This window comes from Amblyraja radiata, unplaced genomic scaffold (genome assembly GCF_010909765.2).
Source record: "Amblyraja radiata isolate CabotCenter1 unplaced genomic scaffold, sAmbRad1.1.pri scaffold_906_ctg1, whole genome shotgun sequence".
NCBI lineage: Eukaryota > Metazoa > Chordata > Chondrichthyes > Rajiformes > Rajidae > Amblyraja > Amblyraja radiata.
The window spans coordinates 12,984-37,427 of record NW_022630904.1 but is presented as its reverse complement, the minus strand read 5'-3'; the positions used below and the strand labels follow the sequence as shown (position 1 = coordinate 37,427).

General features: G+C 45.5%; 1 protein-coding gene across 1 annotated transcript in view; it reads right to left on the bottom strand.

The window, feature by feature from the left end:
• Positions 1-1,950: 1,950 nt before the first annotated feature.
• LOC116970460 (membrane-associated guanylate kinase, WW and PDZ domain-containing protein 1-like) overlaps positions 1,951-24,444 on the bottom strand; it is a gene marked incomplete at its 5' end in the record, with an annotated part of 34,308 nt that continues 11,814 nt past the window's right edge. Inside the window, one exon of the mRNA XM_033017098.1 lies at positions 1,951-4,273. Within this exon, the coding sequence (XP_032872989.1) occupies positions 3,504-4,273 (770 nt within the window). The remainder of the gene's footprint in view (positions 4,274-24,444) is intronic.

Here is a 24,444-nt window from a genome sequence, read left to right as displayed (position 1 = left end):
AAAGGAAAACCTTCGAACAATATGGATGGTTGGATTAAGAATCCATTTTACCCAGGGCATATACCACGGTGAAGTAATTGACACGGGCTGTATATTCACAAACCAAGAAAACAATTCAAAAGTCCTGAACTGGTTTATTTCTTCTCAAAGCTGGTTTGTGTTCAATCGGGCCATCGTTAATTCCTTCCAAATTTGTTAACAATGTTCCCACACCGCCATCGGAAATGACCAACGTTGTGAGAGTTCAAATTATGATAACAGGGAACAATAGGCAATAGACAATAGGTGCAGGAGTAGGCCATTCGGCCCTTCGAGCCAGCACCACCATTCAGGGATGACAGATGGCACAATGGGCTAAGTGTTCGGCTGGCAACCGGAAGGTAGCTGGTTCGAATCCCGCTTGGAGTGCATACTGTCGTTGTGTCCTTGGGCAAGACACTTCACCCACCTTTGCCTGTGTGTGTGCATGGCTGATCATCCCCAATCAGTACCCCGTTCCTGCCTTCTCCCCATATCCCCTGACTCCACTATCTTTAAGAGCCCTATCTAGCTCTCTCTTGAAAGCATCCAGAGAACCTGCTTCCACCACCCTCTGAGGCAGAGAATTCCACAGACTCACAACTCTCTGTGAGAAAAAGTGTTTCCTCGTCTCCGTTCTAAATGGCTTACCCCTTATTCTTAAACTGTGGCCCCTGGTTCTGGACTCCCCCAACATTGGGAACATGTTTCCTGCCTCTAGTGTGTCCAAGCCCTTAACAATCTTACAAACAGTTAGAGTCAGATCGGCTTCAGACCAGGAAGCCACGCGCGCAACACCAACTGTGATCAATGATGACAAGACCGCTGTGCAGAACTATAGGAGCCGGCGTCAGATCCGTATCGTGCGAGAAATGGTTTACAGCTTTAGTGAAAGCCACCGCTGATAGAAACCTGCAGCACATTCGCCACCGCCCGCACGCAAGTCAACAAATATTGAGCTTAAATAGGGTTGAAGACGGTTGCCAGGGTTACAGAGTCATAGAGTGATACAGTGTGGAAACAGGCCCTTCGGCCCAACTTGCCCACACCGGCCATCATGTCCCAGCTACACTAGTCCCACCTGCCTGCGCTTGGTCCATATCCCTCCAAACCTGTCCTATCCACGTACCTGTCTAACTGTTTCTTAAACGTTGGGATAGTCCCAGCCTCAACTACCTCCTCTGGCAGCTCGTTCCATACACCCACCACCCTTTGTGTGGAAAAAGTTACCCCTCAGATTCCTTTAACATCTTTTCCCCTTCGCCTTGATTAAACCTGTTTAAGAAGGAACTGCAAATGCTGGAAAAATCAAAGGTGGACAAAAATGCTGGAGACACTCATCGGGTGAGGCAGCATCTATGGAGAGAAGGAATAGGCGACGTTTCGGGTCTGAAAGTTTGAAGAAGGGTCTGAAAACATAGAAAATAGGTACAGGAGGAGGCCATTCGCCCCTTCGAGCCAGCACCACCATTCTTTGTGATCATGGTTGATCGTCCCCAATCAATAACCCATGCCTGCCTTCTCCCCATATCCCTTGATTCCACTAGCCCCTAGAGCTCTATCTAACTCTCAGTAACAGCTCTATCTAACTCTCATTAAGAAGGGTCTCGACCTGAAACGTCGCCTATTCCTTCTCTCCATAGATGCTGCCTCACCCGCTGAGTTTCTCCAGCATTTTTGTCTCCCTTTAATTAATCCTGTGTATTTTAAAAGATCCCAATTTTCTGTGGCAACTTCAACCCTTCAACTGTTTAATGATAGGGCAGCAAATCGGAGGTGTACATAGTCCAATAACATAGACTGCGGAAACAGGGAACATGCACAGAGCTTCAAAAAGTTAGTTTTGGGCACCTTACAAAAATATCGCTTGGGAGATGATTGAATGGTAGATAACAGAACAAACTCATCATTGGACTCACTAACACTAAACTGTTGAATTTGCATGGAAAAACTTTATTTGATAAGAAAAATAGCATTCACAGACTTCTTTTGTAGCTACATATACATCGTGGTCTTTCTTGGGTGGAAGCTACATGGATATATTAATAATACTACCTGCTGCACCTTACTACACTTATGCTATGTATATTGCCACACGGGTCAAGCTATGAACAATGTCGTATTTATATATGCATAGTAGGTTATATAAAAAAAAAGACTTGCCCATTTACTGCTTTCAATCTACACAGCAGAACATCAGGTCGAAAGCACATTTGCAAGAAAGAACACAGATCGCATACAAGTGTTTTATAATACACAGGCAAGATCACCATTGAGAAATAGGATTCCCAAACGAACAAAAACTTAATAATTACTGATATAGTATTCCTTTTGAAAAGAGTTTTATATACCTGAATCATTAAAATATGTCCCATACATCAGTTTGTTCCATTTCCGAAATATAAACATGATCACATTCCTCACATTTAGTTTTGCCGTTAGTTTTTTTTGTTTAACTCTTTTTACAGGAAAGGCATAATTTTGCAACAGGCTCTATTAATTACAATTTAAACTTTGTACATATGATGGTTAATCATACAATTCTGTACAGGAGCATGGCAAATATCAGTGACAGAGCTTGTTTGTTGTGTTGGTTGATGGGAATGTGAACAATACAGACGTACACACTGGAGCACAGAATGCAGTTTACTTTAGTGGTTCGACTATAATGAAGAGTATCTTTCATGGCTCAGTGAGGCAGCTTCTTCCTGTATTCTCCATCAGTACCACAGCAGACCTTACATTCTTCCTTCAAAGCAATGGTGCAGAGAAATCTATCGAATAAACCTACGTTACAAGTCGCTTGTTTGAGCGCACCGCCTGCTGACAGACGATGCTCGAGTCTGCGTAATCTTTTAAATTATTTCATTTTTTTTTTTCCGAATGGTGAAAGCATATCCATCCCTCGATATCAGCGTTGTGGATCATATTCCTCCCAGCTTAGACATTCGCTCTTCCGACTGTGCTATCTGCACGGCTACTCGCCAGTTTAAACAATGCCATACCCACCAGTTTTCTTTCAGATGCCTTAGAACGCTTTTTGCAAACTCATTGCGTGATCATAGAAAAATATTCAGTATTAAAACAGCAAACTGTTTCGACAAAGTGCAATAATTTTGTGCTAATGTCGTCTGGTTTCGTTACAACGTTGGAGACACCCCTTAAACTAACAAAATATCTGGCAAGTTATCTAAAATCAATAATACAGTTAAGGCTTACATTGGACGTGTAATTCCAATACTCTTCTCCTTTGAGCAAACCTAGCATGTGTTGGGTCAGGCACATTTCCCTGTTAACTTTTTCCTGACGTATATACAGTTATTTTTGTTTGGGGTCCACTTTATTCTTTTTTTCACATCAGTAGGCCTCTGTTTTTTTTTTTTCCTTTCGAGCCGATGATCTTTCATCACCTTTGGGATAGTTTGAGAGAACCCACGTGGTCCTTTCGGGCGCGAACCCGACGTGTCCAGTGCATAATTCTTGATTCAGATACTAAGATCAGTGCTGTACTCCCTAAACGGCTTCCTTCTTGGCTGTGGAGACTGCCTAGGGCCTCTGGAAGAGTCACTTTTCTCCGCGCCATGCTCGTCTCTGCGCTTGGACCTCTCCTCAGCTTTGCTCCGCCTCTCGGGCGACCTGTCCCTTTTCGGGTCGAGGGACTTGTGCCTCCTGCGCTCGGGCGAGCGCTCCCTCCTTCTCTCAGCCCCAGCATCTTTCTTCCAGTGTGCCGATCGCTCCCTCGTCCTCTCCGACGGCTTCTCGTTTCTCCGGCCCGGTGAATTGTCCCTCCCCCGGTCAGGTTGGTCCTCCCATCTCCTGTCCGGTGACCTCTTCCTCCTGTCAATGGATGGTTCCGTGCGTCTGCCAAGCGATCGCCCATTCTGTTCCAGGCTGTGGTCCGTCATCCTCGTTACATCCCTACCGCTGTCGGGTGGTCTTTGGTGGTACCCATTCTCTGCTCTTCTTTCCTTCCTCTCGGGTGATCTGTCCCTTCTCCTTCCAGGTACATTTTCTTTTCTTTTGGAAGTGTCGTTCCAGGTCTTGTTGTGGTGTTCATGGGTTGGTCTGCTGTGTTCCCTCCTGCCTGTTGATTGCTCTCGGTCATTAACCCTTCTTTCCATGTGCTGTGATGATTTGTGAAGTTCTGGTGGGTAACTGGATTCCAGTAATGGATGAGGTCGCCTTTCCGTTAAGTGTTTCACTTCCGGTACATTTTGTGAGCTTGTTGTGGAACTGCCCCTGTCGTTGTTTGGGTCTGAAAATAAAAAAGAAAGATAACTTGATATCTATTTGATCCATCAAATTTCATTTTCAGTTACCAATCCAGTTACGCGGCCGGCACTGTGGCGCAGCGGTAGAATCGCCACAGACACGGGTTCAATCCTGGCTACAGGTGCTTGTCTGTACGGAGTTTCTACATTCTCTGAGATCTTTTGCAACATTATGCAACAAAATCTATGGGTTTTCTCCGAGATCTTTGGTTTCCTCCCACACTTATACGATAGTTTTTTAATCTCCGGAGGGAATTTGATTTTATCTGGAAGAAGTTGTCAAGCTGGGAAGGGTACAGAGAAAATTTACGAGGATGTTGCCAGGACTAGAGGGCCGGAGCTATAGGGAGAGGTGGAGTAGGCTGGGGCTCTATTCCTTGGAGCGCAGGAGGATGAGGGGTATTCTTATTGAGATGTATGAGATCATGGGAGGATTAGATCGGGTAGATGCACAGAGTCTCTTGCCCAGAGTAGGTGAATCGAGGACCAGAGGACACAGGTTTAAGGTGAAGGGGAAAAGATTTATTAGGAATCTGAGGGGGAACGTTTTCCCACAGAGGGTGGTGGAGGTATGGAACAAGCTGCCAGAGGAGGTAGTTGAGGCTGGGACTATCCCAACTGGTTTCAACAACTAGGGTGGAGGAAGGGTGCAATGGGGAGGGGAGGGGAGGGGAGCGTTAGTGGACGTAATTTAAAATGAGGCAATTTGACGCTCATGCCCATGTCTCTGGCGCTGTAGGGCAGCACCACTGTCCCTCGCTAGGTGCTGATCCTTCAATTTGTGCTGGGCCTCACTCTGGCAATGGACGAGGCCCAGGACGGAAAGGTCAGTGTGGGAATGGGAATGGGAGTTGAAATGGATGGCAGCTAGGAGATGGTGTATCCCAGGCAATCGTCTCGCTGAACACTTGCGCTCGGTTGGTCTGCCTGGGAAACACCATCTCCTAGTTGCTTGTAATAGATCATTTTATAAATAACGTTTCGTTTTTTATGCACACACTTATCAATTGGGTCCACTTTACACAACATGGATCACGGATTGATATATATCGACTTCAGCCACAAATCACATGATGCAAATGCGCTGACATTGAATATATATATTCCAGTTTTTCACTACTTATTTAAAACAGCCAATATATATTTTAAGTAGCAAAGAATTAAAAATTAGAAAAGGCATGTCGCAAAATATACCTCAAGACCAATATGTCTTCATATTATGGCCTCCAAAGGCAATAATATATTATACTAGACCGGGTGCGGACCCGTTGGGCGCTTCCCCCAAGGCTGTATTCCACCACTCACCCATGGCCCCCAATTGCGCAGGCGCGGCTGACTGGTTCCCGTTATGACGCCAGGGATCCCCGTTGCGAGGACGAGTCGCACCATGGCTACTCCCTCTTCTCCCCTCTCCCATCATGCAAAAGGCACGGAAGTGTGAAAACGCACACCTCCAGATACAGCGACATTTTTTCTTCCCATCTTCTTCTTCTTCTTCTTCTTCTTCTTCTTGCATATGGCGTGCACAGCCTAATAGTTGTTCTATTTGATCTTATTTGATTGTGCACACCGGGTTGATTGCATTCGTCGAAACAGGGCAGACCTCGTAAAGGTTGCAATCTCCCACCCCCTTCTTCCCGGCTGTTATCAGGCAACTGAACCACCCTGCCACAACCAGAGAGCGGTCCTGAACTACCATCGACCTCTTTGGTGACCCTCGGACTATCTTTGATCGGACTTTGCTGCCTTTACCTTGCACTGAACGTTATTCCCTTTATCATGTATCTGTCCACTGTAAATGGCTCGATTGTAATCATGCATTGGTAGGCAAAAGTGCTGGAGAAACTCAGCGGGTGCAGCAGCATCTATGGAGCGAAGGAAACCTTCGCTCCATAGATGCTGCTGCACCCGCTGAGTTTCTCCAGCACTTTTGTCTACCTTCGATTTTCCAGCATCTGCAGTTCCTTCGTAAACACTGTAATCATGCATTGTCTTTCAGCTGACTGGACAGCACACAACTAAAGCTTTTCACTGTACCTCGGTACACGTGACAATAAACTAAACTGAAAAAAATAAATTTCGCCACATGTTATAATATTATTCATTCATTCAGCTTCCACTGATTAGTAAAAGACCAAATTAATTGATCCCCAAGATTTGACTTTCAAAGCATCAGAATTTGTGATTGGACAAATACTTCACAATTCCCCTGCAAATATCCTCTCCCTTCATCAACGCCTATTTTTATAGAATGAGTTCAATAAAATCAAGTGCATTATATTTTACTGCAGTATCATAGTAAATTAACACAGCTCTATGAATAGCCGTGCGACATGGCAGTAATATAAAACTACAAGTTAGCCTGCAATAGATCCAATTAGTAAAACAAACTAGAGCACAATCAAAATCACATTCTGAAATTAAACTCTCCCATCTGTTGTCTAAACATTGGACTCAATCGATGTTCACAAACCACTTAAGCTTCAATCTCATAATGGACATGTCTAAACTGTTCGAATAGGTCACTGCGATGTAAGCACTGCCTATTGGGCCTCCATCTGTAACAATGGCAGGGGACAATTGAAAACCTCCTCCCGAGTTCTGGATTTTAATTTTTACGTTGGTCTCTGGCAACATGGAAAGGAATCCGCTGGTGTTCCTCTTCCAATGACGACATTGATTGTCATTGATCAATAATCTGCTTGATATAAATGCCGGACACGGAATGCATATTTAATCCATACAATTATATACATAGAAAATAGGTGCAGGAGTAGGCCATTCAGCCCTTCGAGCCAGGGCCGCCATTCAATGTGATCATGGCTGATCATCCAAAATCAGTACCCCGTTCCTGCTTTCTTCCCATATCCCTTGATTCCATTGGCCCTAAGATCTTTATCTACCTTTAACTTAAAAAAATACAAATGGGTGACATGAATTATGTTTAGTTGAGTTTAGTTTAGAGATACAGCACGGAAACAGGCCCTTCTGCCCACCGAGTCCGCACTGACCAGCGATCCCTGCACATTAACACTATCCTACACACACTAGGGACAATTTACACTTACACCAAGCCAATTAACCTACACACCTGCAAATCTTTGGAGTGTGGGAGGAAACCGAAGATCTCGGAGAAAACCCACTGGGAGAACGTACAAACTCCGTACAGACAGCACCCGTGGTCGGGATCGAACCTGGGTCTCCGTGTCTGCAAGGCAGCAACACTACCGCTGCGCCAACATGCCGCAGTGATAAAGAATGGGCCTGCAGCTGGCTTTGCCCCCAGTCCCACCTCTCTTTACCACCTTTCTCTCCCCTACTCCATCTGACTGACGAAGGGTCCCGTCCTGAAACCTCACAGATGCCCATTCCCTCACAGATGCTGCCAGACCCGCTGAGTTCCTCCACAAATTTGTTTTTTACTCAAGATTTCCGCATCTGCAGCACCTTGTGTCTCCAAGCTTTACCTTTATGCCTGAATACAGACTCCCAAAACAGGCACTGCACTCCGAGACACTTCACGAAGGACAAGTTAAATCATTGAGGATGATCTCAATGTTAATCTCTCATCAATTTGCAAGAATTTATGGCCCTTGCCCACTCAAAATGGAGAAAGAGCATCCAGGATTTATTGCCAACCTTCAGCGTCCTTGCTGGGAGCACAAGGAGGCCTCGGTGAAAGGGTGGAAGACGCTGACAGCATCCCTAACTACCCATACATTCACTCTATCAAGCAGCAACGGTTCCACCACCAGGTCCCACATTGGCGCCATCAGCCTCACAACCCGTAGAATTATGGGCCGGAGCCCGCGGCTGGGGCCTGGGTCAGCGCCCGGAGACGTCCGGAGAGGACCCGGCGGCGTTAGTGGAGAGGTCGGCGCGGCGGTCAACGATGGCGCCGAGCGACGGACGAGGACGGACACGTGGAAGTGAGGACGCCACTGCCGGGGGAAGGAACAAATCAGGACCCCGCGTGGTGGGGACCCCCATGAGGGAGGGGGGGGGAGAGCAATGGGCAATGGAGGACCCGGTGTGGAGGGAGGGGGTGGGGAGGGGGGGTGGGGGAGAACAAAGGGGGATCTGGCGCGGAGTTTGTAACTTTGTAAGCGGCCTTTATGTGGTGACTCTTTGCATACCGCGGGTACGCAAGCAAAGAATTTCACCGTGACTTGTCACGTCGACAATAAAATATTCAATTCAATTCGAGTGGAGGCAGTGCATGGCCAGCGCTGATGGGCCATCTGAGAAGAAGTGGAGGTGCCTGTCTTATGGAGATCTGCTGGAGTTGATTTGCCAGTAGGTGCCATCCTGGTCAACACATGATCTGTCAGCTGTCACAAGACCTGACCATAAAATGGCTGGAGAAACATTTGGGCAGCTGGTCAACTGATCGTGGGTGTTGAGCCATGATCGCATTGAATGGCGGTGCTGGCTCGGAGGGCCGAATGGCCCGCTCCTGCACCTATTGTCTATTGTCAAATCATGGTACCTGTTCAACTACGGTCGAAACTCACAAGCTTTCTGTGTCCATTAAGTAATTAAATTATTGTTCCGTTGACAATACCGATGACAATTAAACAACCTCGACACTGGAAATACTTTTAAACAAATGAAAACACAATTCAAAAGTTCATAAGTTCTAGGAGCAGAATAAAGCCATTCGGCCCATCGAGTCTACTCCGCCATTCAATCATGTCTGATCTATCTCTCCCTCTCAACCCCATTCTCCTGCCTTCTCACCATAACCCCTGACACCTGTACTAATCCAGAATCTATCTCTGCCTTAAAAAAATAGTAGAAACATAGAAAATAGGTGCAAGAGTAGGCCATTCGGCCCTTCAAGCCAGCACCGCCATTCAATATGATCATCCAAAATAAGTACCCGGTTCCTGCTTTCTCCCCATATCCCTTGATTCCCTTAGCCCAAAGAGCTGTATCTAACTCTCTCTTAAATGCATCCAGTGAATTGGCCTCCATTGCCCTCTGTGGCAGAGAATTCCACAAATTCACAATCTGGGTGAAAACGTTTTTCCTCATCTCAGTCCTAAATGGCATACCCCTTATTCTTAGACTGTGACCCCTGGGTTCTGGACTCCCCCAATGTGGGGAACATTTTTCCTGCATGTAGCCTGTCCGATCAACTTAAGAATTTTATATGTTCCTTTAAGATGCCCTCTCATCCTTCTAAATTCCAGTGAATACAAGCCCAGCCGACCCATTCTTCAGTACCTGATCCAGAGCACTGCACTCTGGTGCTGTGCGGTGATACATATCACCTCACAGAACGGAGAAGGCATTAGTGTGGTGTGAGCCTAATAGATAAGCATACCAGAGGAGGGCCCTGTTTGAATTAGAAAGTCACAAAGGAACCATATTTCTGTCAGATAATTATCACTATCATTTTGCTCTTGACTGCAATGACTTACAATGCAGCGGCAGAAACAGGTCAGGAATTCTGTACACGTTTTCAAATATATTAGTTCTCTCTTTAACGCTGCACAATAGACCTTCGAGGTACCTTTAATCGGACTTTATTGTGAGCTATCTTGCTCTAAACATTGTTCCCTTTATCCTGTATCTGTGCACTGTGGACAGCTCGATTGTAATCATGTATTAGCATTTTGCAGACTGGATAGCATGCGACAACATGGCTTTCACTGGCACAATAATAAACTGAATACATACAGTCAGAGAGAGATACAACGTGGAAACAGGCCCTTCGGCCCAACTTGGCCGCACCGACCAACATGGCCCATCCACACTAGTCCCACCTGCCCACGGAGACGAGGAAACACTTTTTCTCACAGAGAGTGGTGAGTCTGTGGAATTCTCTGCCTCAGAGGGCGGTGGTAGGCCGGTTCTCTGGATGCTTTCAAGAGAGAGCTAGATAGGGCTCTTAAAAATAGCGGAGTCAGGGGATGTGGGGAGAAGGCAGGAACGGGGTACTGATTGGGGATGATCAGCCATGATCACATTGAATGGCGGTGCTGGCTCGAAGGGCCGAATGGCCTACTCCTGCACCTATTGTCTATTGTCTAATGTCTATTGCCCACATTTGGTCCATATCCCTCTAAACCTACCCTACCCTATCCATGTACCTGTGTTTAAGAAGGAACTGCAGATGCTGGAAAAATCGAAGGTAGACAAAAATGCTGGAGAAACTCAGCGGGTGCAGCAGCATCTATGGAGCGAAGGAAATAGGCAACGTTTAGGGCAACCGAAACATTGCCTATTTCCTTCGCTCCATAGATGCTGCCTCACCCGCTGAGTTTCTCCAGCATTTTTGCCTACTATCCATGTACCTGTCTAATTGTCTCTAAAACATTATGGTAGTCCCAGCCTCAACTACCTCATCAGGCAGCTCGTTCCATACACCCACCACCCTCGTGTGTAAAAGTTACCCCTTCAGATTCCTACTAAATCTTTTCCAATTCACCTCCAACCCATGTCCTCTGGTCCTTGATTCCCCAATTCCCTATTCTGTGCGACTACCAAGGACAAGGACAAAGGATATTTATTGTCACATACATCATTTCTGGTGTAATGGCATTTGGGTTGCCATTTGCAGCACACCAATAAAAGTAAGACGCCACATTAAAGAAGAATTTAACATAAAACATAAAACCATCTACCCGATCCAGTCACGATTTTACACAACCCTCATGATTTTAGACACCTCTAATAAGATCACCCCTCCTCCTCCAAAATATTAATAAACTGTTTCATATTCCACACCAATCCAGTCATGTACAGCTCATCTTTATACGCACGGCGTGGATGCGGAGAAGCAGGAAATGCCGCTGTTCTGAAGTTAAGGGAGAGGATAATTGTTTGGCAGAGGCTACACGGGAACTGACTAAAAATATCAACATGAATCCAACCTCAATTCCTTGGAGGAAATTTAGAAATTGGCATTGGAAATTGATTAAGCAAGACAGACATGGTGGGATTTTCACATTGGCAGCCGACGCAGTGGGCCTTGCGTTATACATGCATCACTGATATAGACTCACTGCGGCTAAATTGATTATTCTGGTAGTTATCATGATTTGATTTATTAATTGGTTCATACACTTTGTAGCTTCCATATAAAGATTGGTTGGAGAGCTAAATATTATTTATTTCCATTAAAGTCACGAATTCAAACATCGGGTTCTCCGTGTGTGATGTACTTCCAGTATTATCCGACTCCACAAGATAAACCTCTCCTACACTGAGTGTAATTCAGAAATGTCTTCATGGGGGAAGTTTAGGACGGAACTGCAGATGGAAGATAGACACAAAATGCTGGAGTGACTCAGCGGGACAGGCAGCATCTCTGGAGATAAGGAATGGGTGACGTTTCGGGACGAGACCCTTTTTCAGACTGGAGAGGGAGACTAGAGATATGGAAGAACGAGGTGTGAAAATGTTCAAAGAGTTCAAGGAAAGTGTAGAATGGATCATTGTTTGCTGAGGGGAAGGTGACAACGAGGCATACAATCAGTAACATTTAATGAAGAGGACAGTGCAACTAGTCGGAGAACCAGGGTGGGAGAGGGACGGACTTGAAGTTGGAGAAGTCAATGTTCATACCGCTGGGGTGTAAGCTACCCAAGCAAAATATGAGGTGCTGTTCCTCCAATTTGCACTGGGCCTCACTCTGGCAATGGGGGAGGCCCAGAACAGAAATGTCAGTGTGGGAATGGGAGGGGAAGTTAAAGTGTTCAGCAACTGGGAGATCAGGTAGGCCGAGGCGGACTGAGCGGAGTGGTTCAGCGAAACGATCGCCGAGCCTGCGCTTGGTCTCGCCGATATACAGGAGTCCACACCTGGAACAGCGGATACAGTAGATGAGGTTGGAGGAAGTGCAAGTGAATCTCTGCCTCACCTGAAAGGACTGTGGTAATGTTCCGTATGAATAAGCCAAATAACGCAGAGATAACCTGCGTCGTCCATAGAAGCATAGACAATAGGTGCAGGAGTAGGCCATTCGTCCCTTCGAGCCAGCACCGCCATTCAATATGATCATGACTGATCATCCAAAATCAGTACCCCGTTCCTGCTTTTTCCCCATATCCCTTGATTCCTTTAGCCCTAAGAGCAAAATCGAACTCTTTCTTGAAAACTGGAATCCAGTGAATTGGCCTCCATAATGGCTGATTCGTTCAGAGAGGTATTATCTATCAGCTCAGTAAAGCGTTTAAGAAGGAACTGCAGATGCTGGAAAATCGAAGGTAGACAAAAGTGCTGGAGAAACTCAGCGGGTGCAGCTGCATCTATGGAGCAAAGGAAATAGGCAACGTTTCGGGCCTCAGGAGCATCAGTCTGAAGAATGGTTTCGGCCCGAAACATTGCCTATTTGCTGCTGCACCCGCTGAGTTTCTCCAGCAATTTTGTCTCGCTTAGTAAAACGAGTTGACTTCAGCACAAGCGTCTTGGCTGGTACACTGTTGCAATGGTATTCTGCAGTTCCACTCTGATGCCTCGTGGATGGGACTTTAAACCTGGCCCTGGGATAAACAGCAAGGATAACTCTCTTGGTCTATGGCTGTCTTGCTGGATGGGGGACTTAAAGCCACCAACGTCACTATCTTCAAGAGCGGGGGGAGTTATTCACCCTGAGTCCACATCATTGGGAGCAGATCATCTTTGCTGGCTGCAGGGTCCTTAATTGAGCCAAATGGGTTCCTACCTACATTACCTGGATTACACATGTAATTCACAAGTACATTGTCGGCTATACGATGCCCTAAGATGGTATAAAATGCTCCAGAAATAGCAAAAGCTGTCTGACGAAGGGTCTCGACCCGAAACATTACCCATTCTTTCTCTCCAGAGATGCTGCCTGTCCCGCTGAGTTACTCCAGCACATTGTGTCTATCTTCGCTTTAAACCAGCAGCTGCAGTTCCTTCCTACACTATACAAAAAAGCCTATTCTCCCCCCTCAGGACTGCCAACACTGTGGATGTGGTTTTGCTTCTCATCGCCTTCCCCTGGGGAGAAACAGAGAGATGAGTGTGGGGAGAAGGCAGGAGAATGGGGTTAGGAGGGAGAGATAGACCAGCGGCGATTGAGTGGCGGGGTAGACTCGATGGGCCGAATGGCTCCATTCTGTTCCTGTCACTTATGACCTTATGTTGCTGACGCACAAGCTTTAGACACTCTCTAGCTCTGCTGCGATGTATGTTTCTACTTGTTCATGGTCTAACTGAACACATTTTAGTAACCGATCGTGAAACAGAGAGAAAGACAGGTGCTCTGGTTTCCTCCCACACTCCAAGGAGTGCGTGTGTGAGGTAAATTACCCTGCATCTTAAACTCCAAAGGCAATTTGTCCCAAGTGTGCAGGATAGTGCTGGTGTACGGGATGGTCGCTGGCCTGCGAGGACTCGGTGGGCCGAAGGGCCTGTTTCCGTGCTGTATCTCTAAGAGTCTAAAGAGAAAGGAAAGCCTGGTGGGGAGATGGAAGGAGCAATATTGAATGCTTACACTGCAGCTGACAATAGATTTAGTCCCCATGTAAAGGGCTGACAGGAGCACAGCAAAGCTGCAGGAAAAAGGTTCATAAAAGTGGACTTTGTCGAACATATGTTCGATACTGTGCAGGGTTGGGCAAATTAGCCTATTATTTGGTTTAGTTTAGTTTGGAGATACAGCATGGGAACAGGCCCTTCAGCCCATCGAGTCCGCTCCGACCAGCGATCACCCGTAAACGAGTTCAATCCTGCACTCCAGGGACAATTTTACAGAAGGCAATTAACCTATAAACCCTGTGGGAGTGTGGGAGGAAACCGGAGCACCTGCAGAAAACCCACGCAGGTCACGGGGAGAAGGTGTGAGTTCCACACAGGCTGCACCCGAGGTCAGGATCAAACCGGGGCCTCTGGAGCTGTGAGGCAGCCACTCTACCCCTGCGCCACTGTGCTGCCCCAAACATTACAAAACATGACAGGAACAGGCCATTCAGCCCACAATGTCTGCGCTGAACACGATGCCAAGATCAACTCTTATCTGTCTGCATATGATCCATATCCCACATTTTCCTGCATATCCATGTGCTTATCCAAAAAAAATCCTAATGCCACTAATGGACTTGCCTCCACCTCTACCACCCACAGCAGCACATACCAGGTACTAATAACACTCTGTGTAAAAGAAAATTGCCCTGTACCTCTCCTTTAGACTTTGTCTCCCCACCTTGAAACAATGCCCCTGTTTTATCGATGTTTCAACTCAACCCGTACCTAACTCACTTTCATTTATGAAAGGAAAATGCAGTGTTAGTCTTCTCATGGTGGAACTGATCATTCATTATTAGCATCTCCATAATCGGGCCTCTGTTACTGTCAACAAATGTGGGTCCCCATATCCAAGGAAGGATGATGCTGGCTCTGGAGAGGGGATGTTTACAAGAATGATCCCAGGAATGAGTGGGTTAGCATATGATGAGCGTTTGACGGCACTGGGCCTCTAATCGCTGGAGTTTAGAAGGTTGAGGGGGTGGGGGGGGACTTCATTGAAACTTACAGAATAATGAAAGTCATAGATAGAGTGGATGTGGAGAGGATGTTTCCACTGGTGGGAGAGTCTAGGGCCAGAGGTCGCAGCCTCAGAATTAAAGGGCGCTCTTTTAGAATGGAGGTGAGGAGGAACTTCTTTAGAAAGAGGGTAGTTAATCTGTGGAACCCATTGCCGAGGGCTGTGGAGGCCAAGTCAGTGGATATTTTTAAGGCAGAGAAATTGATTAGAACGGGTGTCAAGAGTTATGGGGAGTAGGCAGGATATTGGGATTAAGAGGGAGAGATCAGACATGATTGAATGGCGGATTGGACTTGATGGGCTGAATGGCCTAATTCTACTATCAAGTGAACTTGTGAACAGGAGAACCATTTTGCCAGCCATTTCCACGATCTTCCATGGAAGATGCAGAGTGGAAACATCTACCATCAATGCAAATATTCCCCAACACATTGCAACAACAATTCCACCTGAGTTATTTAGTCCTCCCTCCTTGAGTCCTCATTACTCTCTATCATTTCTCATTGAAAAAACACAAAACGCTGGAGTAACTCAGTGGGTCTGGCAGCATCTGTGGAGAACATGGAGGACATTTTTCAAACCTCATCCAAAAGCGTCCTCCAGAGATGCTTCCTGAGCCGCTGAGTTACTCCAGAGCTTTGTGCGCACTTTTTTTCAGTAAACCAGCATCTGCAGTTCCTCGTGTCATCGTCTTCCAGTGGTTTATTTGGGTTTGTATATTTATATCGGCCACTAATAATAAATGGAATCATTTAGGCTTGACTTGGATTCAATGCATGGCCACCGGAAATCAGATTATGCTCATAAAGTAATAATGAGTTTTTATCCAATGTACTTGCATTGAGCAGAACGCTAGAGGGATATGGACCAAACGCGGGCAGGTGGGACTAGCGTCGATGGGGCACCTTGGTCGGCATGGGAAAGTGGGGCCGAAGGGTCTGTGTCTGTGCTGTATTGACTCTATGAAGAGGACATCAAGAGAAGGGTGGGAGCAGAGGGTCAGATTGATTTTTTATTGTGTGCAGAGTAACTGCTGGCAATTGTACTCACCTCGAAACAACTGGTTTAAGTGAAGTCAGTGCAACTGAATGTAGCACATCCAGAGTCTACTGCTACTGTACTGTTAGTTTAGTTTAGTTTAGAGATACAGTGTGGAAACAGGCCCTTCGGCCCATCGAGTCCGCGCCGATCACGATCCACGCACACTAACACTATCCTACACACACTAGGGACAATTTAAATTTATACCAAGGCAATTAACCTGCAAACCTGTACGTCTTTGGACTGTTTGAGGAAACCGGAGCACCCGGAGAAAACTCACGCGGTCATGCGGAGAACGTGCAAACTCCGTACAGACAGCACCCGTAGTCAGGATCGAACCGGAGTCTCTGGCGCGGTAAGGCAGAAACTCTACCGCTGCACCGCCGTGCCACCCCTTGCTTGGATAAAGATGTACCATTAATACCCAATATTCATCGGGATTAAAGAATGCTTTCAAGGTATTAGTTGATATATAGACAACAAAATGTCAGACTGAACAACTAAATAGTTAGTGTAGGAAGGAACTGCAGATGCTTGTTTAAACTGAAGATAGACACAAAAAGCTGGAGTAACTCAGCGGGTCAGGCATTTCGGGTCAAGGGCTTTCTTCATACTAGTTAGAATAAAGATGGCTGGCCTGTCCCTTGCTGTGATCTCACGCAATCGCAAGAGGAAGAGTCTTCTCAGGACTTCACTAATACAGATCCCATCTTTATTTTTTTGTGTAACGTAGCACAATTTTAAGCTCAGATTGATATTTGAAACAAGTTAAATGTAACCCACTGGAACAGGCGCTGAGTGGACAGAGGAATTAATTATTCATTTAAAAAAGTCGGGCAAAGCAAATGGAATCAAACCGATTGAATGGGAAAATGTCAAATCATAAGATCATGTGACAGGAGCAGAATTAGGCCATTCGGCCCATCTAGTCTACTCCGCCATTCAATCATGGCTGATCTATCTCTCCCTCCTAACTCCATTCTCCTGCCTTCTCCCCATAACCCCTGACACCCGTACTAATCAAGAATCTATCTATCTCTGCCTTAAAAATATCCACTGCCTTGGCCTGCACAGCCCTAGTGTGGCAAAGAATTCCACAGATTCATCATCCTCTGACTAAAGAAATTCCTCTTCATCTCCTTCCTAAAATAACATCCTTTAATTCTGAGGCTGCGGCCTTTGGTTCTAGGCTCTCCCACAAGTGGAAACATCCTCTCCACGTCCACAATCTAAGCCTTTCACTACTCAATGAGGTCCCCCCTCATTCTTCTAAACTTTAACATACTTTGACGTTGCTTCATTCAGTTAGAACAAGGGAAGCGTTGAGGCCTATAATCATTTGGTCCTTGTATTTTATCAGATGGTCCATTTAACCAAAGGGGTGTGACATTTAAAATAGAACAAGGTATTCATTTATGCTCTATCCATTGCCAGCCTGGGTAATATTTTAGCCGTTGGGCTACATTTATTGAACAATTGATATTCAGTGGGCTGTGTGATCTATAGCTCTCATGCTGAGCAGAAAGGTTGTGTCATGAAAAGCTGGAGTAACTCTGCGGGTCTCGACACAAAACGTCACCTATTCCTTTTCTCCAGAGGTGCTGCCTGTCCCGCTGAGTTACTCCAGCACTTTGCGTCTATCTTTGGTTTAAACCAGCATCTACACAAGGTTCAGTCTTTGAGGGTACACAAAAAAGCTGGTGAAACTCAGCGGGTGTAGCAGTATCTATGGAGCGAAGGAAATAGGCAACGTTTCAGGACGAAACCCTTCTTCCGTCTGAAGAAGGGTTTCGTCTGAAGAAGGGTTTCGGCCCGAAACGTTGCCTATTTCCTTCACTCCATAGATGCTGCTGCACCCGCTGAGTTTCTCCAGCTTTTTTGTGTACCTTCGATTTTCCAGCATCTGCAGTTCCTTCTTGAACATTCAGTCTTTGAGTCTTTGTCCAAGAATCGGGCAAATGTGGAGCACACCACCAATTGTTGTTATGCTACTGCCGCAAATCTGAGGTCAGATAGCATTATCACAGTTCCAATGGTTCACGGGTTCGTTCCTGACTATGGGTGCAGTTTATATGTCTCTATAAGGTCCCCTCTCATCCTTCTAAATTCCAGCGAATCTAAGCCCAGTCGATCCATTCTTTATCTTAAGGAGGTGAAACATGGAATGGCTAATATAAGTGGGTGCAAGATAATTACATGGAACTACCATCCATTAACGAGGTGAAGATTCCATGTTGCGGACTGGAAATGGCAGAAGAATCTAATGGAGGCCAAAAAGGTGAACAGGGAGACATTTTGAAGAGTTAGTTCTCGTGATTTTGAAGAGAGCTTCTCCAGGTCCATAAGAATCAGGCAGTTGGGCTAGAACGGGGATATGAGTGAAACAGGATGGAAAATTGTGAATGAAAAGAGGGCAAAGAATTGAAAGACTGTTTATAAAATTGGAAGTAGAGTTTACATGGATGTAAATTTAAAGGTCGAGGCATGGACGGTTCATTCAGAATGACAATTGAGGCTCTATCTACTGCAGAACCGGTTTTCTTTTTACAAAGAGGAACTTTTAGTCCTGAATACACCGTTCTTTTACCTGGGTCATAAAACTGCCGGCATCTGAATTCTCCTCAACATGTGGCATTCACAGTGTGCGCGGAATGGACTGTACTAAAAGCCCAAGAACCAAACTCAGCAATTTGAGTTTTGAAACTCTGATCATTTGCTTTGGTTTTGGTGACAATTGGTCATCTTCAGATGCTTTATTGTGCTAAATATTTTGAAACTTACAGAATAGTGAAAGGCGTAGATAGAGTGGATGTGGAAAGGATGTTTCCACTGGAGGGACCAGAGGTCATAGCCTCAGAATTAAAGGGCGCTCTTTTAGAAAGGAGGTGAGGAGGAACTTCCTTAGTCAGAGGGTAGTTAAATCTGTGGAACTCATTTCCACAGAGCGCTGTGAAGGCCAAGTCGGTGGATATTTTTAAGGCAGAGATAGACACATTCTTGATTAGAACGGGTGTGAAGGGTTATGGGGAGAAGGCAGGAGAATGGGGTTGAGAGGGAAAGATAGATCAGCCATGATTGAATGGCAGAGTAGACTTTTTTGTTGGGTTGAATGGCCAAATTCTGCTCCTATAATTTATGAACATGAGCTTTTGAGTATTCCCATAAAAATAATCTGGGATCAGAGGGAATAGCAAAGACAATCCCAATGACATCCATAAAACAGACCATTAAATCCATTCTCAATCGGACTTAGGAATCTATAGGCTATCATGAAATAATGGGTTAATTACCCCAATCCTTGTTGCAGTGTTTATATCATCTTCTTGGGTCTTGCGACACACAGATTTAAGATGGGAACAACTACATCCAAAGCCTTTTCAATCCTCCCCTCTCTGTACCAAAATGCAGTTTAGCCAACAAACAGGATGTGCTTTTTGAGGCCTTGCCACGTTGCAAGATTACAAATGTCCTTTGTAGGCATTCCCTAGAGCCATTCAGCATGGAATCAGGCCCTTTGGCCCAAATTGCCCACTTCAACCAACATGTCCCATCTACACCTGCCCCATATCTCTATAAACCTACCTACCCATCAACCTGTCCAAATGTTTAAGTGTTGCGAGAGTACCCGCTTCAACTACTTCCTCCAGCAGCTTGTTCCATACACCCACCATCATTTGTGTAAAGAAGTTACCCCTCAGGTTCCCATTAAATCTTTCCACCCTCACCTTAAACCTATGCCCTCTGGTTCTCGATTCCTCGAAACGACTCTGTACATTCACCCGATCTATTCCTCTCAGATCGAAAGCAAACTCAATGCTCTCATTTATTTCAAGAGGGCTTGTACACGAAAAAAACGGGATGTAATGCTGAGGCTCTATAGGGCTCATTTAGAATATTGTGAGCAATTTTGGGCACCATATCTGAGGAAGGATGTGCTGGCTCTGGAGAGGGCCCAGAGGTTGTTTACAAGAATGATCCCAGGAGTGAGTGGGTTAACCTATGATGAGCGTTTGTCGGCACTGGGCCTGTACTCGCTGGAGTTTAGAAGAATGAGGGGGGGGACCTCATTGAAACGTACAGAATGGTGAAAGGCCTGGATAGAGTGGATGTTGAGAGGATGTTTCCACTAGGATCTCTAGGACTAGAGGTCATAGCCTCAGAATTAAAGGGCGTTCTTTTATGAAGAAGATGAGGAGAAATTTCTTTAGTCAGAGGGTGGTGAATCTGTGGAATTCTTTGCCGCAGAATGCTGTGGAGGCCAAGACAGTGGATATTTTTAAGGGAGAAATAGATAGATTCTTGATTTGTACGGGTGTCAGAAGTTATGGGGAGAAGGCAGGAGAATGGGGCTAGGAGGGAGAGATAGATCAGCCGCGATTGAATGGCAGAGTAGACTTGATGGGCTGAATGGCCTCATTCTACTCCTATCACGTATGACCTCAAGACCTGGTGTGGAAGATTGCAACCTTCACGTGGTCCGCCCTGTTTCGACTAATGCAATCAACTCGACGTGCACAAACGGAAGATCAAATAGAACAAGTTGTCCAACAACTTTAGGCTGTGCAAGACCTCAAGACCTCATTATCTTGTACACTTCTATAAGATCACCCCTCATCCTCCTGTGCTCCAAGGTATAAAGTTCTTGGGACAGTTAATTCAAGTGACAACTCAGCATTCCTGGTTTCCAACAAGCTTCAGGCCAGCTTGTGGTCTTCTAGTCTTCGATTGTATTTGAAAGGCTTTTACATTCTAACACAATGACTACAAAGTTAACCACATCACGTTGGTTGTGCCCTTTCTTTGTCGACTGGACTTCTTGATTAGTGCGGGTGTCATGGATTATGGGGCGAAGGCAGGGGAATGTGGTTAGGAGGGAGAGATAGATCAGCCATGATTGAATGGCGGAGTAGATTTGATGGGCCGAATGGCCTAATTCTGCTCCTATCACTTATTAATTCACATGCTCTCCGAATGGAGGTACTTTTCCCTCAATCAATAAAAACTGGAATCACTGATGTAGAAACATTCTTGTGATCCATTCTCTCCCTCCTGTACTGTACATGCAGAATCCAATCACAACTGCATCACTCTTTCATTTTTCTTCTATTCATTATTTTATTCACTCATCTATTGACTCCATCTACACCTCACGCTGCCCCGGCAAGGCCAGCAGCAGCAGCATCAAGGAAGAGTCGCACCCTGGCCTCTCCCTCCTCTCCCCTCTCCTATCAGGTAAAAGGTACAGAAGTGTGAAAACAAACACACACCTCCAGATTCAGGGACAGTTTCTTCCCAGCTGTTATCAGGCAACTGAACCATCCTATTAACAACTAGAGAGCAGCCCTGAACTACTATCTACCTCATTGGTGACCCTCGGACTATCCTTGATCGGACTTTGCTGGCTATAACTTGCACTAAACGTTATTCCCTTTATCATGTATCTGTACACTGTAAATGGTTCCATTGGAATCATGTGTTGTCTTTCCGCTGGCTGGTTAGCACGCAACAAAAGCTTGTCACTGTACCTCGGTATATGTGGCAATACACAAAACTAACTAAATAAAGATAGACACAAAAAGCTGGAGTAACTCAGCGGGACTGGCAACATCTCTAGAGAGAAGGAATGGGTTACGTTTCGGGTCGAGACCCTTCTTCAGACACTAATGAACTAGCTACCATTCATCCATTCTTACCATCCCAGCTCCCAATGTTAATTTGGATACCATGATAGATGGCTTCTCTTTCTTCCCCTTTTTGCAGGGTACATACCTTTACAGTCACTAGGTGCAACTGAGATCTAATCTCAAATGTGTCCAACTGAAGCACAGAAGTGTGCCCTCAAAAGTATTAGCATATAGTGCCTAGGCTAGGTAAGGTTCATAGTGTTTAAGAAGAAACTGCAGATGCAGGAAAATCGAAGGTACACAAAAATTCACGTTGCCTATTTCATTCGCTCCATAGATGCTGTTGCACCCGCTGAGTTTCTCCAGCATTTTTGTGTACCTAAGGTTCATAGTGTGTAGTGATAAATGATTAAAATGGTATTCAGGAGCACAAAGTTTAGAAGGATGAGGGGGTTCCTCATAGAAACACTAAATAGTGAACGGCCTGGATGGAGTGGATGTGGAGAGGATGTTTCCACTAGTGGGAAAGTCTAGGACCAGAGGTCAAAGCCTCAGAATTGAAGGACGTTCCTTTAGGAAGGAGATGAGGAGGAATTTCTTTAGTCATGGATGGTGAATCTGTGGAATTCATTGCCACAGAAGGCTGTGGAGGCCAAGTCAGTGGGTATATTTAAGGCAGAGATAGACAGATTCTTGATTAGTACGGGTGTCAAGGGTTTATGGGGAGAAGGCAGGAGAATGGGGTTAAGAGAGAGAGATAGATCGACCACCATTGAATGGCAGAGTAGACTTGATGGGCCGAATGGCCTAATTCTGTTTCGAACACTTATGAACATATGAAGCGCCACTGTGAAGTACACACATTTTTGGTGTTTAACAACGAAGGTGCATATCAGCAGAAACTGGAAAATATGACAAGGATTTTAAACGCAAAAGCATTTAAACTTGCATCTATCTTAACGTTTGAAGCTAGCAGTCATCGGGATGTGGCTGTGTGCCATGGAATTGAAAAGAGTGTTCTTGTACGATTAACTGTATTTAGTTTAGTTTAGTTTAGAGATACAGCGCGGAAACAGGCCCTTCGGCCCACCGGGTCCGTTCAGACCAGCGATCCCCGCACATTAACACTATCCTACACCCACTAGGGACAATTTTTACATTTACCAAGCCAATTAACCTACAAACCTGTAAGTCTTTGGAGTGTGGGAGGAAACCGAAGATCTCGGACAAAACCCACGCAGGTCACGGGGAGAACGTACAAACTCCGTACAGACAGCACCCCTAGTCGGGATCAAACCCGGGTCTCCGGCGCTGCATTGGCTGTAAGGCAGCAACTCTACCGCTGCGCCACCGTGACCTCCAGGATCTCCGCTCCTATCACATATGAACATGAACATATCTCTTTCATTGAAGATTTGATATGGTGTTTGTGTAAGTGAATAGCATGGGTTATGATCAAGGCCACACAGAGGGCGAGGGCTTCAGGAACTTGCATCAGGTGAACTGCAACACAAATTAATGAAGTTAAAAGATTTTAGCCCAACGGCTGGCAATTCAATATTATCAGCGCCAAAACACACGCAACCACAAATTCTATCACGTTTTTTGCAATGTACCGTGACAAATCGAGCGTGATAGTGTGTGTAATAATGGCAAAGAGTCACAAATTTCAGTTTGCAAATCTTAATCTTAAAAATCTTTTGCAGAGGTTTGCAAACACCTGCAAAAGATATTTAAGATTAAGATTTGCAAACTAAAATTTGTGACTCTTAGCCATTATTACATTATTTGCACCTCTGCAAATCTTGAAGGCATTGGACAGGGCTCCATGTAACAAATCACACAATGTATCAAGTCCTTGCGAAGTGATTTCTCACTATTCTCTCCGAATTATGGGAACGATAGGCGACTTTACGCTAATGATCTTTTGGTGAAACTTTCAATTTTGACGAGCGTGCGTAATGAACATCACCAGAATGAGGATCAAATTTGCTCACATTTCCTATTCATTAATTTCAAAAAGCGAAGGGCACAAAAGCTGGCATGGCCATTAACAGCTGACTTATCTGATATTGCCCGTTAAATTCGCCATCAACAGCATTGAAAGTTGCAGTTCTAAAGCATAATCGAGTAGTGTGAATATGGATGAGTTCTTAAGTTTCCATAAGGAAGCAAAATTTGAAATTGAAAAGACATTATAAATGACAAGTCTTCTTTTTTCATCCAGTATTTCATTTCAGGTCTTAGCCTTAATAAAATTAAGTCTCTGGGGCGACTGCTTCTGTTGTCAATGAAAACTAGGCAGCAGTAATTTCTACCAAAAAAAGTGCACAAAGTGCTGGAGTAACTCAGCGGGTCAGATGGTATCGCTGGAGAACGTCGACAGGTGACGTTTGGGGTCGGGTCACTTCTTCAGACTGATAGGCGACGTTTCAAGTCAGAAGAATGGTCGGAAGAAGGGTGCCGACCCGTAACGTCCTTGTCCTCCAGAGATGCTGCCTCACCCGCTGAGTTACTCCAGCACTTGGTGTCCTTCTGTGCATCAACCAGCATCTGAAGTTCTTTGCTTCAACACCAATATTGTACGCGCATGGATGCAATGGCTTTGGATGGATCAGGTGGACATACCAATTTTGAATGAGATACTGGATCGCGACAAAGCAGCACAACTACCACATAACAGCCATGATAGCATGAGGGGAATCCCTGGCAAAGAGCCTGCACCCCAAAGATGCAGGCGCATGAGTTCTGCCAGCAGCATCAGTGGGCGAAACCCTCACTGACAGACGCAAGCACACTCATTGATATGTGTCAAGGGGGGGATATAGATGGAACATTGCATGAGCCTTTACAAGCAAGGCAGCGAGATGTGAGCAGCAAATATTGATTGAACTACCAACCGTGTTTTGATTAGGGCCCATTAGGTAGAAGCAAGAGTCCTCATGCTTGTCGCTTCTCATGCATGAGG